This window comes from Cavia porcellus, unplaced genomic scaffold (assembly GCF_034190915.1).
Source record: "Cavia porcellus strain 051 isolate PalLab524CR breed Dunkin Hartley unplaced genomic scaffold, mCavPor4.1 scaffold_14, whole genome shotgun sequence".
Classification (NCBI taxonomy): domain Eukaryota; kingdom Metazoa; phylum Chordata; class Mammalia; order Rodentia; family Caviidae; genus Cavia; species Cavia porcellus.
Genome location: NW_026947497.1, coordinates 4,189,506 through 4,203,969, shown reverse-complemented (window position 1 = coordinate 4,203,969; position 14,464 = coordinate 4,189,506). Strand labels below are relative to the sequence as shown.

Sequence of the window (14,464 nt, the reverse complement as noted above, 5' to 3'; positions counted from 1 at the left end):
AAGTTAATATTAAATATAGTTAATAATTTTCAATAAGTATAGTAAGATCCAGTTCTGCCTAGTAGTTACATAAACAAAAGACAATAAAAAATTGATGAATTATCCTTAATATAAAATATTTATTCTTAAGGTTAAAATGTTGCGAGATTGAGATTAGAGAAGATGGTGGCTTGATAGGTAGGTAGGTGGAGAGCCTCTCCAGAAAAAACAGCTCAGATGCTGGAATTTGACGACATGGAGAGGGCCAAATGAGTGGAGAGAGACTATCACAAATCCAGGAGGAAACTGAAGGAAAAAGAAAAACAGGAAGAGGAAGGAAAAATGCAAGTGGAGGGCTGGAGCCCAACATGCCCACTGAGACCGGGCCACACAGTGCTGGGAGTGCCACAGAGTCGGGCAATTCAAGGTCGCGCTGAAGACACAGCCGTGGATAATGGGAATTGGTGAGTCCTGGGCTTTTGGTGGGAGGACGCAGTGCAGTATGGCATGGAGCCAAGGTAGAGAACTATAATAGTTCACAGTGAGTGCTGGAAATTGGGTCCTGCCACAGGTGTCATTGGTTGGAAGACATCTTGGAGTGGGGCAGAGCCCGACACCATGGTGGCATCAGTCAGCCACCCTTGGCCCTGAGGAGACTGGTGGAATCAGCTTGGACTGAGTCATGACCCTGGTTGGGACCCAATAGCCAGGGACAAAACTGTCCCAACACTGTGATGTCCACAACAGCACAGTCCAAGTTGCTGAAGGCACTTGCCAGTTGACTGACTCAGAGGAGAGGGGCCAGCCCACATTGTCCCTGCATGCACTTCAGATAACAGCAAATTGGAGAGGACAGCAAAACCCCAGTAAGCATGTTTCAGAAAAACTGTAGGCAATATGGAGAGGGCCAGAGACCTCCACTACACACTTGTGTGAAAGAAACCAGAAACACGACAAGAGATAGAAAAAAGAAAAAAACTCCAGCGGCTGGAAAATATTTTTGTATTTACCCAGGAGAGGTAAATACAGAAGAGAACCAGTGCAGCAATCACACAATATTAGCCACAACAGCAGCGGACATAAAGAAATACCTTTGTGATCTCATAGACGAACTTAAAACTGAAATTCTAATCCAAGTGAGGTAAGATATAAAATGATTAATTAATGAAATGCTAAGCCCCTCTCAAGAAGACACAGACGGAAGAATGGAGGAACCCAGAAAAGGAAGAGAAACCTTTGGTGAAGAATATAAACAAAATCTAGAATACATAAAACAGATGTAAAGAGATTACCAGGAAACTAAAAACTCCTTTGACAGCTGGCAAAATACCTTGGTAGAAACTAAAGTTAGCCTTTGGAAAATTGAAGAGAGGTTATAATGTGTGTTCGTGGAAAAAAAAGATCTCTTAAAAATAACAAGGAACCAAGAAGAAACAATTCAAAGGCTAGAAGACAACAAGAGGACCTATAACTTAATAAAAAAGTGAGTGAAGAAGCAGAAGTAACCACAAATGAATTACAAAGACTATTCACTGAAATAATTAAGGAAAATTTCCCAAGCATAGGAAAAAGAAACCATATCCAGATAAATGAAGCATGCAGAACTCCAACCAAAACAGATCTACACCCAGACATATAATAATCAAGATCTCAGAAATATACAAGAATAGAATATTAAAAGTGGCCAGAGAAAAGAAGCAGATCACCTACAAAGGAAAAATCATCAAAATAACAACAGACTTATCAGCACAAACTCTCAAATCGAGAAGAGCTGGGGGGAAATACTCCAATCCCTGAAAGAAAATAACCTCCAACCCAGATTGATGTACCCTGAAAAACTCTCTTGCAAAATTAATGGTGAAATAAGATGTTTCCAAGACAAGGAGGAACTGTGGGAGTTCATGGCCACCAATCCAACCCTACAAAAAATACTGAAGGACATTCTAGAGAGAGAGAGAGAGAAAAAAATACCAGAATTCAAGCAACAGTGGCAGAGAGGCCTCAAGGAACAGGGCAGACAGTGGGATGAAGGAGAAAAGTGGACAAATAATAGCAGAAAAATACAATAGCAGAGATGAGGCAGAGAAGGTAGGCTAAAATCTTTAGTATAGATAGCCTTGATATACTAACAAAAAAGGAACACAGGCAGAGTAGATTAGGAGGCAGGATCCATCGAGATGTTCTGAATAGGAAATATACTCAACCTGAAAGAGGGTTAATAAACTGAAAGTCAAAGATGAGAAAACAATGCTATATGTGACAGGAAACCAGAGAGAAATAGGGACAACTCGCCCAGCATCGCAGATAGGTTGGAAAGCTATGACACTTTTGTGCAGTGTAGAACTACACAGCTGGCAGGAAGGAAAACCTTGTGGCTTTAGTTAGTAAAGGAGTACAGCTCAAGATTAAGCTCAGTGGTAAAAAGGCTCAGCAACACTCAGACAGATAACAGCTTGACCCCCTAATCTAAAAACTAAAGGAATTAGTGGGATCCAAAATGTATAAAGCATCCTGAGAAGGGAAAAGGTTAGGAACTGCCTAAAAAAGGAAGGCAGAGGACATTGTTAATAGTGTATCAGGATTTAAAAGCCACAGTAGTCTTATTGCTCTGTTTAGTTTGATTTTATTTTGTTTAGGGCTGTCTCCTCATACTAGATTTGAGGGCACAGACAGCTATCCCCAAAATAGTAGGCTATACCACAGTAACTATCCTTAATTTCGTATTAACTTAAACTGAAGCCCTGCATTACTTACATTGTCTTACTATGACTGATCTTATTTGAAGCTGGTTTGTTAGACCGCTATTCTGCCTTGACTGATTTTATTCAAATTTGGTATGCTTGATAGTATCAAGTCTAATAGTAGAGGCAACTACTCTGAAATGACAAGATGTAATAAGATACCCATTCCAGTTTGATTATTAACTGCTTTCGAAATCTTCCAATGTCTCCAAAGTTATGTTTTTATTAAAATAGTTATGTAATGTTATGTTCAATTATATAAATTCTATTGAAAATAACAAGAGAAAGCACAGTAACTACTGTAGATCACCTAATATTGTGGTCTTATATGTCTTTTTCATTTCGTGTTTTCTAGGAATTTGTTTTGTTGTCTTGTTATGATCTGTTTTTCCCTATAATACAGAAAGGATAGATATACAGGTAGAGATCCACACATGGGGAGAATTTCTAAACAGTTTATAGGAAGGGAGTATATAATGCACGATGTAACGAACAGATACTCTAAAGAAGAAGAGATACTAAGAAACCCAGTGCTCATTCTGTAGCATTATGATATAAAATCTAGCAATACTATTATTCACTGTTCAGAGTGATATTAGTCTAGTCTCTTATGTTCAATTTCAGCATACGTAAAGATAAGGACACCTACTATGAAGAGAATGAGAGACATTATGGTAGTCATTAGTGTCTTCCCCAATGTCAAGCCTTGAAGACCTAAAAAGCCTTCATCATCCTGTAATGATTTGATTAGCTCTATAATGTTCAATATGTATTCAATGTGTGTGAAGATGGGACAACTATTTGGAAGAAAACTAGAGAAAATAAGATAGAGAGTGAAGATCTCCAGTGGACTTGCTTTGAAATCTGTGTTTCTTAAAATTGTTTCCTTATGATCTGTTTTGTTATGTTTAATCTTATAAACCTTTTTAAAATAAATTTTTTTAAAAATTTTCTAAATCTTATGAGCTTAAGTAGCATTCATTCTTTGATGAAGTATAATCTTTGAAAATTTTGGATAAATAAAAATATGTTTAAAAAGCACAAAATGTTCTATAATGAAAAGGAAACAATTTTCTCTAACCATGAGCTAACATCTGGCAGTTAATCCTTCTGCATCCAATTTAAAAGTGGGTTATTTATCTGAGATACAGTGTCACTCTGTTTAACATGGGAATATAACTTTACCCTTCTCATCATATCCAGAAAATTCTCATTGTCCCTGACAGTTGCACTGCAATTGTCACATACGTGTTTTTCAGAGCCACAAATGTATATTCCCATAAAAGCCATCTAAACATAGCTACATTCATGGATGTCATAAAGATTTGCATGATGCAGTGTGAATTCACTTTTGTGGATAATCAGAAAATACAGCCTCAGACAAACTTGATTTATTCCTCCTTATGTCGATCCTGAATTTGCCTGTTTCTGATGAAAAATGGATATGTTAAACATTTACTTAAGTCTTTTATCTTTTTAAATCATGTATTTATCCATATTACATCTCCAACCTTTCCTTGTAAAAAGTTGAACAGAGAATAAATGAAGGTTCCAGGCACGGAACTGGCCTTGAGCTTTCCTATTCAAGTCAGCAGACATCAATATAAAGGTCTCTGATGATGTGCTATGCATGGTACCATATAATCAGTACATTATCTTTACACTATTTATGTTGATCTTCACTGTACTCCTAAGGAAGGGGATATTCCTATTACTATCTTAAAATAATGAGCTGTGGTTCAAAAAGGTTCAAGAAGTGTCATAACAGGACGTGAATCTGGACCTGCTAGATTTTTAAAGCTACACTTTGGTTTCCGTTCTGTGTTGCCAGTATCCAAGCAGAATCCTCATCAGTGCTCACCAGGAGATCTGCCTCTATTTACCGAAACTCCTTTGAAACCTCACTGTAATCTCCAGTAACAAAGGAACAAAACCCTGGTCTGGTTTGTTTTCATACAGATACATGGCCATTATTGACCCCCTGAAGCCCAGGCTGTCTGCCACGGCCACCCGGATCGTCATTGGAAGCATCTGGATTCTGGCATTTCTACTTGCATTTCCTCAGTGTCTGTATTCCAAAATCAAAGTCATGCCAGGCCGTACTCTTTGCTACGTGCAGTGGCCAGAAGGTTCAAGGCAACATTTCACGTAAGTTAAATCTCTCTCATGATTTTCAGTTTAGCTTATTAAAGACTTAGGGAAATAGAAGATGGTGTAAAATAGAAGATGGGGTCCATGTATTACTTGGGATAATAAACATGTAAAAATACAGCACACTACAATGGGGTAGGTAAGTTTGTACAACACAGGCTTTTAGTTGTAAATGTGATCTCCATATGGAGTAGCCCCGAGTTCTCTAGATGAGAGCAAGGTGCAGAGGGAAGCGGATACTGATGAGAAATGAGCCGCGGGGGAACAGAAGCACAGTGGTGACTGCTCCTTTAGGAAGCTGCTGGAGTCCCCGAAGGCCTGCTGGGTCTTTCAGTTTAGTTTTGGTTTGATCTGATTTGTGTTGATTTGTTTCAGCATTAAGGAACCTAAATGCTAGGTTGGAAAATAAATAGGAATCCTACATGATGGAATCTAGAACTTTGTACTGTAGACCCACTGTAAGGGAACCAACAGAGAAGAGGAGCATACGTGTGTAACTGAGTATAATTCTAGTTTTACCCCTTAAAATTTTTTCAGTAAAATGTGTATCTTACTATTTTCATTGCCTATTTCTTTTCCCTTTAAAATGGTGAACTGAAAATGAATGGGAGTTCTTAAAAGGGCATTGGTATAAATACATTATATATATGTTAAAATAAGTGTAAATTTTGTGTTGATAAAAGTTAAAATATATCAAAAATACTTCAATAAATATAAATCAAAGGATATGCCATAAAAAATAAAAATAAACTGTTCACCCAGTGGTCATCTATTAAGTAATAATTTTAGCTAATTCCAGTCTTTTAAGAGTTTAGGTTTCTGAAGAAAACAATTATCAGAAAGCATTTATTGCAGAAAATCAGGAAGCAGTTATTCAGCTAAGTGCTGTCCTCTATTATTTTAATAAATCTTAAATGCTTTTTAATGTTCTTGTTTGTCAGCTAAAATATTCCCCAATGACCTTAAATCAATATTTAGTCAGCTACTAGGAAATAGGAGAGGAGAGTCAAGATTCATTTTACAAAAACCACAGGTGTTAATAAGACTATTATAATAATGTCCTTAATTAATTTAAAACCTTGTTAAGATAATGGGTGCCATACAAAAGTTTATAAAATTTTGTTTGGTTGTTATAGTATGAATTAGGCTCCTCTTTCTGTACTGCAATCTTATAATTTTGATTGTGCTAGTGCTATTTGATAATGACAGCATCGTATCTTTGATGTGACTACTAGATTTTGGCTTATTTAATAAGTAAACAATGCCATCAAGCACAATATGACCTTGGAAAATGCATGAAAATGTCTCTAGTTGATTTTTTAAATAAAAAAAATTTTGGTACCTAGTTGCATTTTTTTCATTTGGATGAAAAACAATTTATTTCAAATATGTCCGAAGTTGCCATGATATATAGAATAGTCTCACAACAAAGAAACTGTGAGTTAGGAATTATTCTCCCCCACCTCTTTCTTCTGATGTGGTATTTAAGTAATTTAGCTCAGCAGTTACTGAGCAGAGTACCAAGTGGAGGAAAACCATTTATTCTCCATTCTGGGCAAAAGAAACCTGTACAGATTATATATCTGAGTTTTGGTTTTTGTGTACAAAGTGAAGATCTCCAAGGATTAACTAACAGCATTTGAAGCATACTCATAGGTGACAGCAGCATAATATTTTAGTAGATTTGTAAACTGAGCACATAGAAATGAAGCCAAATAATCTCTGGCATTTTGTTATAATTTAAAGCTGAACTAACTCAAACTCTAGATTCCTCCACACTGTTTTCTTTATTGTTTGCAGGTACCACATGATCGTCATCGTCCTGGTGTACTGCTTTCCTTTGCTCATCATGGGCATCACCTACACCATAGTTGGAATCACGCTCTGGGGAGGGGAGATCCCAGGAGACACCTGCGACAAGTACCAGGAGCAGCTGAAGGCCAAGCGGAAGGTACTGCCCGCGCCTGGGTGCACAGTGGCCCAGGGGAGAGGGAAGGCCTGGGTGTGACATTTTAATGTTGCGTCATTTGATATTCTACTCCTACCTGCCAAAAGTGCCTTTGTCTTAGAAGTTTATTCTTTTATCATCTGTCTTTTTTGTTGCTATTGTCCCTCTTCTGTAAACCACTGTCCAAGTACCACAGCAAAAACCAGTCTCAGGTTGGATAGTTCCTTCCTTACACGGGACTTTTTAAAATTGCCTTTTGCAAAGTATTTTCAATTATTCCACCTGCAATTGTACAAATTTTACTTTAAATGATAGGCCAATTGATTTCATTTCTGTGACTCTAGATATCTTTGACTTTGATCAAGCAAGAATCAATGGTCTGCCAAAAGCTTCCTGTATCCCCGGAATGGTACCTTTCCTTACAAGGCTATGATTCCTTACTGCCTCTCCTCGCCATCCACCTCCCTCCCTCTCCCTCCCTCTCTCTCTCTCTCACTCCACCCTTCTTTCTCCATTCTTTCCCTGAATCGTCCGTCATGTGTATCTGATTAAGGGGTGGGAATTGTACTAGTGCTATCCTGCATCTCAGTGAGTAACACGAAAAAAGCATATTTGTAACTCATATTAAGTAAGAAAATCTTTTTTAAAATGGAGTGTTGACATATCATCACAATTATGTTTCAAAGATCTTTTTCAACTGCATTTTCTTAATTCAGCGAGTGTGAAAAGTCTGAAAAATCAGCGGGCATGGTGGGTCATGCTTGTAATCCCAGCACTCGGGAATCTGAGGCAGGAAGATCATTGCAAGTTTGAGACCAGCCTGGGCTACAAAGTGAGCTCAAGGCCAGCCTGAACTGCATAGTGAGACCCTGTCTCAAAAAGAAAAAAAAAAAATCTAAAAAATCAGAAATTTGTGAGGTTGGAGAAGAATGTGAGTCCCTCTTCCGTCTAGCTGATATGTGTCTGGCATGTGCTGGAGAGGTCATGCCAAGAGAGCTAAGTGTCAGTCCCTGTCAGTTGCCCCATTTATGATTTATTTTGTGATGTATGCAGAACCAGCGGCATCCCATGGATTTGACCTTCAAAATGCCTCAAGAATCTTCAAACTACTTGATTATGCACATCCACTTACTAGTCTCAATGAGGTTATAAAGTATAAAATAGCAAATAGATTCAACTTTAATACTGCACTTTGCCCTGATTGTGACAGATGAGGCTACATAAGAGTTATATTTTTTTGTAGTAATACTTTGAAAAAAGTAAGCATAGTCTTTTAATATATACTTGTATACATACTTTATATACATACTTTATGTACATAATTGTATCATATACATAATTTATATACGTAATTTCATTACATAAATTATTCTGTTTCATTATGTACATAATTCATATATATAATTGTATTATATACATAATTTATACACATAATTTTCTCTGTTTCTGATTAAGATGTGCACAAACACCAATGCTATCATTTAACATTTAAAAAGAGGAACTTTGAAAATGTGTTTCTCTTATAAGAAGATTTCCATTTATAAATTCAAAGCTTGTTTTCTAATATCATCTAAATACTGAAGGGCGCTCTAATTGGGATAATTCCTTATAACTATTTTGAGTATCATCTCATTAAATAATTCACAGCCTGTTCTACATACTGCAGAACAATTTTTGTCTTTATATCACCTACTTAGTTCTCTGTCTTTTATTTCTTTCTGCTTACATTGGACATCTGTCATTAACACTTTGTCCTGGTGACTTCTGAACAAGTTGAAATAAATCTAGACAATATAGATTATAGCTTATTTTTCTTTATAGTCCTGTCATGTTTTCTTAGGGAAAGATGAAAGTTTCGTCTGAGCTCTTTTAGTTTTGAATTTAGGGTCCCGGAGGGAACGAAACCAAAAGGAACTATTTCCATTGTACTCTGCCACTCCACGTGTGGTAATCGTGAGGCGTAACAGCCCCTTTCCATTTCATCACTCTGTGAAATGCCCAGTCAAACTTGAAGTGTTACTCTTCCAGAACATTTCAGAAAAAGAGGACGTGTAGAAGCTGGGACCGACCATTCGCCTTTCTCTCAGACTGCCTCTGCGGCAAGGTAACCAGAGTGACAGCCGTGCCAGGGGTCCGCACCTTGTCACTCACGATGTGGCCCTCACCATCCAGGCAGCAGTGTTCATTTGCACCAGACTTTAACATTTCACAATATAGCAAACTCTTACTTTGTTCGTTTTTGTAGAGGTACTGAGTTTATTTTATTTTTAATTGAAATGTAGTAATACTGTATCTATCTAAAATTAAAATATTATTCTGCTGTGATCTGAAAGTTATTACAAATGATCACTTTTTTACATTTTTTCATATGCTCACAGACATAAGTGCTACCTGAGGTGAACCATTTGATCATAGGCTGTTACCAAATATGTTTTTCATAATATAGAGTGAATTTGAGAGTTAAAATATAAAAATATTGATTATAAAATATAAATTATGATGACTTCCAAGAACAACTTCATAAGCAAGTCTGTACCAGCTCTTAACAATAAAAGATTAGCGGATGTTGATTGACTCCCAAATTCATATGGCAGGAGAAAATGCCCTTCTATTTAAAGAATAGCCATTACTAATATGTTACATTTTGACTTCATATGATATCTAGTATGTCTAATAATTCAATGAACACAAAATTTCCAGCTAGGTTAGGATTAGCCAAGCTCTCTCAACTTTTACATATATCTTGCCTAAGGATATATGGAGAGCATAATACCCCTGGATAGGATAAAAAGACTATGCTACAGTTTTGAGAAATAAACTAATATCTCCAAGAATATTTCCTTATTAAAATTACGGTGTTTAACCTGAAAATCAACTTTGAGATTCTATAGCTCCAAGTAGCTTAATTACTTCAACTTCTGAATACCATGTAAAAAGAAATATTAACAAAATATTTAAAATTTTTCAGGAAATGCATTTTATAGTTTCTAAGCACCTTTTATACCTCATAACACCATGCAAGTTATTTTTAACTTATAACGTTAAATATGTCTGTTTAAATATATACATTGAAAGAATAATGAGCCTCTCTCCATTGTAGCAAAAAGTTAACTTAAAAATTCTTGCACTTTAAATAAAATTATATTTAGCTAGATGTAAAATATAAAAAGTAATGTGATATAATCCTCAAAATCCAAATAAAGTTTATTCTGTTTTTTCAATGATAATTATTTACAAATCTTGCTAAAGCTTTCCTTCAAGAAATAGGTACTACTCAGTACATTGCTGTGATAGTGGAAACTGAGGTTATTATACTTTTATGAACTCTTAAGAGAGAATACTTTTCTCATATTATGCTGTTTGCTGAGTATGTTACATTAAACAGTAACCAACTTTGGCTGCTTATTAAGATCTTCACTAAAATCCCCTATGAAAATTATTAAAACTATATAGTTAAATCATAACAACTGCACAACAAAATTTGACCTAAAAGACCTTACCACTTTGTATAATATACTGTATATTGGCAAATAAAAGTCAAATTTTAAAAATCTACTGCTCAACTTATAATCTAAGTTAAAATTTTCAGTTTTAGAGTGACATATTATATACAGAATCCAGAATTCTCAATCTAAGAAGAACCTAAAATTTCATGTATCTCTCACCTAAAATCACTTGGGCTAAAATGCAATGTAATGTAAGAAGGAAATACATAAGTAGAGAGGCTAGCAGATCTCACATGTAGGATTTTTTGGTAAAGAAATTAAATATACTCTACTTTTTTTCTGTCTTGAAAATAGCTGTTTCATTTTCTTGAGACATCTAAGTAAGAAAATCATAGATTTTGCCTCAAAGTTATTTTCAGTGCTTATTAAACTTAGGGTCTTATCTATAACAAACCAATCCATAGGGCTATGACTGGAACTCACTTTGGAAACAGATGTGCCATCCATCTGTCCCATGAGAGTATTTTCATAAATATTACCCTTCCTTTCCAATGTGTGTGGGGGAAAGTGACATTCTCCTAGAAATGTTTTTAAGATTCTTGGCAATGTTAAGTATGCCCCAAAATACACATGTGCTGAGACACATGAATCCCTGCTGGAGTCTTGGAATAACTACCTGGAACATACACGCTAGAATGCTAGCGATTGACAAGATGGGCAGAAAATAAATTCCACTAACAGGTATATAAACTGGGCCTGACATGTAGTTAATGCTAAATTATTACAATGACTAAATGTGCCTGTGTGAATCAGAGTGGTGATTAGATGGAGAACAGAAGGAAACAGTGAGCATAGTTACACTAGAGCAAGCTGCATCCATCCATGAGAGGTTATTTATTGAAAACTCCTGCTGTGGAAACGCCAAAGTGTGCAGACTCCAGGAAAAGTGCTTCCATCTTCCCCCATCCTTGCAATCCAGGTGAAGGCAAACAGGCTGGTGGCGATTTGTTTCAGGGCTGGTTGAATCGGACTCGAGTGCTGACCTGGAGCCTGGTCTCCATCTGGGCGAGGTCTCCGAGGGTGTGCCACAGAGCTCTGCCCTCACGGTGGGTGTGTGCTGTGCTCACGACAGTTAAATACACAGTTAGACACCAGCACGAGGTGACTGAGCCAGGGCTAGGAAGACCAGAGTGCAGTGCCACCTGCGATGACAGGCTGTGGGGGGACAGGATTCTGGGAGTCCATCATCTGCATTTTAGTCGGTGCCTCCCCTGGACACAGCTCTGGCTTTTGTACATCTAATTGGCTAGAAATTGAAGGAATATGCAGAAGGGTAACTATCAGGCCCTACTGCCATTGAAATTCTGTGGTTCTAGTATCTAGCATGGCACCCTTCGGGCAGCTAATCCATTGTGCTTTTGTCGTGCTGCTGTGTGCCCATGTCAATAAGAAACTTGTTCTTTAATTTCATTCTTTATTAAGTTTATTGGTACAATTTAGATATGCATAATGATTGTATTCATGATAGGGAATTTGTCGCTGTACATGACAGATCTTTTTCCCCAGCCCCTCCATTATTTCAACCCTTCTTTTCTCCTTATTTACAAAGCTTTATTTCCATCTTATCCTCTTATCATTTTTCCTCTTCTTTCCCCCTTTCCTTAGTTCCCCTTTTCTCCTTAGTTCCTTGTGAACTATTTCTTACCATTTCATTATACGTATTGTATGTTTGGTCCTTATTTGCTCTTTCAGTTTCTCACAGCAGGGAGATAATGCAGTTTTAGCATATGTGTGAGATTTATTTCACTTTAGAGTATGATCTCAAGGTGCATCCAGTTACCTAAAAATGTTTCAAGTTTATCCTTCTATGTGGCTCACTAGTACTCCACCATGTCTTTTTTATCCATTCCTCCGCTGATGGGCATTTGGGTTGTTTCTAAGATTTAGCTATGACAAGCTGTGCTGCTATAAAGTTGGATGTGGTATGATTTTTTAAATTTTTCTGGGAAGATACTCAGAAGAGTAATAATTGGGTTACATGGGACCTCTAATTCTAGCTTTTTAAAGAATCTCCACACTGATTTCCACAGTGGTGGCACCAGTCTAGAGTCCCACTGTCAGAAGTGTTCCTTTTCCCCCACAGCATCTCTAGCGTCTGTTATTGGTGGATTTCTTGATGATAGCCATTCTTTCTGGAGTGAGATGGAATTTCAGTGTTGTCTTAATTGGCATTTCTCAAATGACCAATGATGTTGAACATTTTGCATATATTTATTTTCTGTTTGTGTATCTTCATCTGAGAAATGTGTGGAATGCAATGAAAGTAGTCTTAAGAGGGAAAGTTATAGCAGTAAATTTTCACATCAGGAAAGCAGAACAGGCTCAAATACACAATTTCATGTGGAACCTCAAATTTCTCTTTAATTATATAAGAATTTGTTAGGATGGCCATAGATTTCATTAAGACTTGCGGTCAAGATGAATTACATGTAGAACAATATTTCTAGGGCCCCTTGGTTTTCTGTGCCTTCACTGTGGCAAGAAATACAAATGGCAAATTTCCTGTGGTTGCTTTTATTCTCTCTAGCAACAGCAGCAACAAGCACAAGGAAAAAATGACTTAATTTTCAGATTTAGCCTATAAACAAAACTTTGAAACTAGCTGAACTGAGAGTTTTCCACCATTTTTCTTTCCCTGTGTTTTAATATCTTCATCACGTTTTATGCAGTTAGTTGGCCTCTCGCTGGCCCTTTCTCCCTCTTTAACTACTGTGGTGTGGCAATCAAAGTGACAACGAATGCATACGATTTTCTAAAGACAAGCTCACTGCCCGTCAGTCACAGCAGTCAGGCCGTGGAGTCATCCATCAGTAGCCAAAACACTGGCTTTGTGAGTAGGCTGGAACTTTTATGACTCTCTCCTTATAATCCGTCCATCTCTTACACTACTTTTATTCCAGTGAAAGACTTCACATTACCCAGATGACTGAGGCTTCCAATATGCATATGTCCTGTAAATGTTCAAGCTCAGACACAAAGCGGCTGTGATTTTCCCATCTTTCTGTCCTTCTCTCATCCCTGTCCCCCCACCATCCAAGGTCACAAGTTTCTAGGTACCTTTCCCAGTAGTTTTTTAATAATATCTGTTGTATTCCCCCCCCCCAAAAAAAAAGGCCCCCAAGATGACAAATGGGACAAGACGACATCATTTTAAAAAGAAGCGCTTTTATTTTAGCTGGCCCAGCGACACAGTGCAGCTGGAATTTGCAAAGCTGTGCGACTGAGTTAGAGTTTTGACTGATTTTTATAGTTCATTTATGATTAGCTCATTGATCATTAAGTACATAGTGATGAGAAACAGAAACAAGGTGGGCCTTTGTTCCCCTTTGCTTGAGGTCAGAGGCACCTCACAGTGGGTGGTTAGCCAATTCACAGCCCTTGGTCTGCCAATTCCAGGAACATTTGTCTCTCATAAAGGGAACAAAGGTTGACAGCAAACAGGTTACTGGGGTTGGGGGGAACGACGCACACAGAACAGCATGAGGACACGGTCAGTTAAGCTATAACGTGTGGTTGGTGGTTGGTTACTAGGGCAAAAGCATAGAGCATAACAATATCCTTCTGGTTGCTCATATTGTTATTAACCATAAAACCTTTAAACATTGAAGTATTTTCCTTTTCTTTTTAAAATACGTATTTTCATATGAGAATTAACCAAACTTTTTAATACTAAATTTTATAGGACAGTAAAAGTAAAGAACCAAAAAGTAGCTTTTTAGATTTTCTCCATGAGTCAAAATGTATCTTCTCTAAAAAGAAAACACAGTGAGAATTTTATATAGAAATAAACATCATGAGAATTTTATATAGAAATCCGAGGTTATTTACAAATTATTTTGCATTTGGATTTTTAAGCAAAGGCTCTATTTGATCTAGTCAGTAAGTACCATTACAAAATGCCTGACATGTTCTGAATTTGGATAAATACTTCAACAGAGAAAGGTGGAAAATTATGCTGTTGGTTCTTTGAAAGCTTCATAGTTTGAAGGAAAAGAACTAAAAACAAAAGCCATAAAATGCTTGACAGTTCTGATGGGTTTCAATAATATTGGCATCCAAAATAGCTTAAAAATGAAGCTTACAAAGAGCAATCACTACCTGTTCGTTCTACCTAAATTCGTGTACTTTGCCTCACACTA

General features: G+C 37.0%; 1 protein-coding gene across 1 annotated transcript in view; it reads left to right on the top strand.

Annotated features, from left to right (window-relative positions):
* Tacr3 (tachykinin receptor 3) overlaps nucleotides 1-14,464 on the top strand; it is a 66,122-nt gene that overhangs the window by 24,348 nt on the left and 27,310 nt on the right. The window contains 2 exon segments of the mRNA NM_001172729.1: nucleotides 4,680-4,868; nucleotides 6,672-6,822. Of these exon segments, the coding sequence (NP_001166200.1) occupies nucleotides 4,680-4,868; nucleotides 6,672-6,822 (340 nt within the window).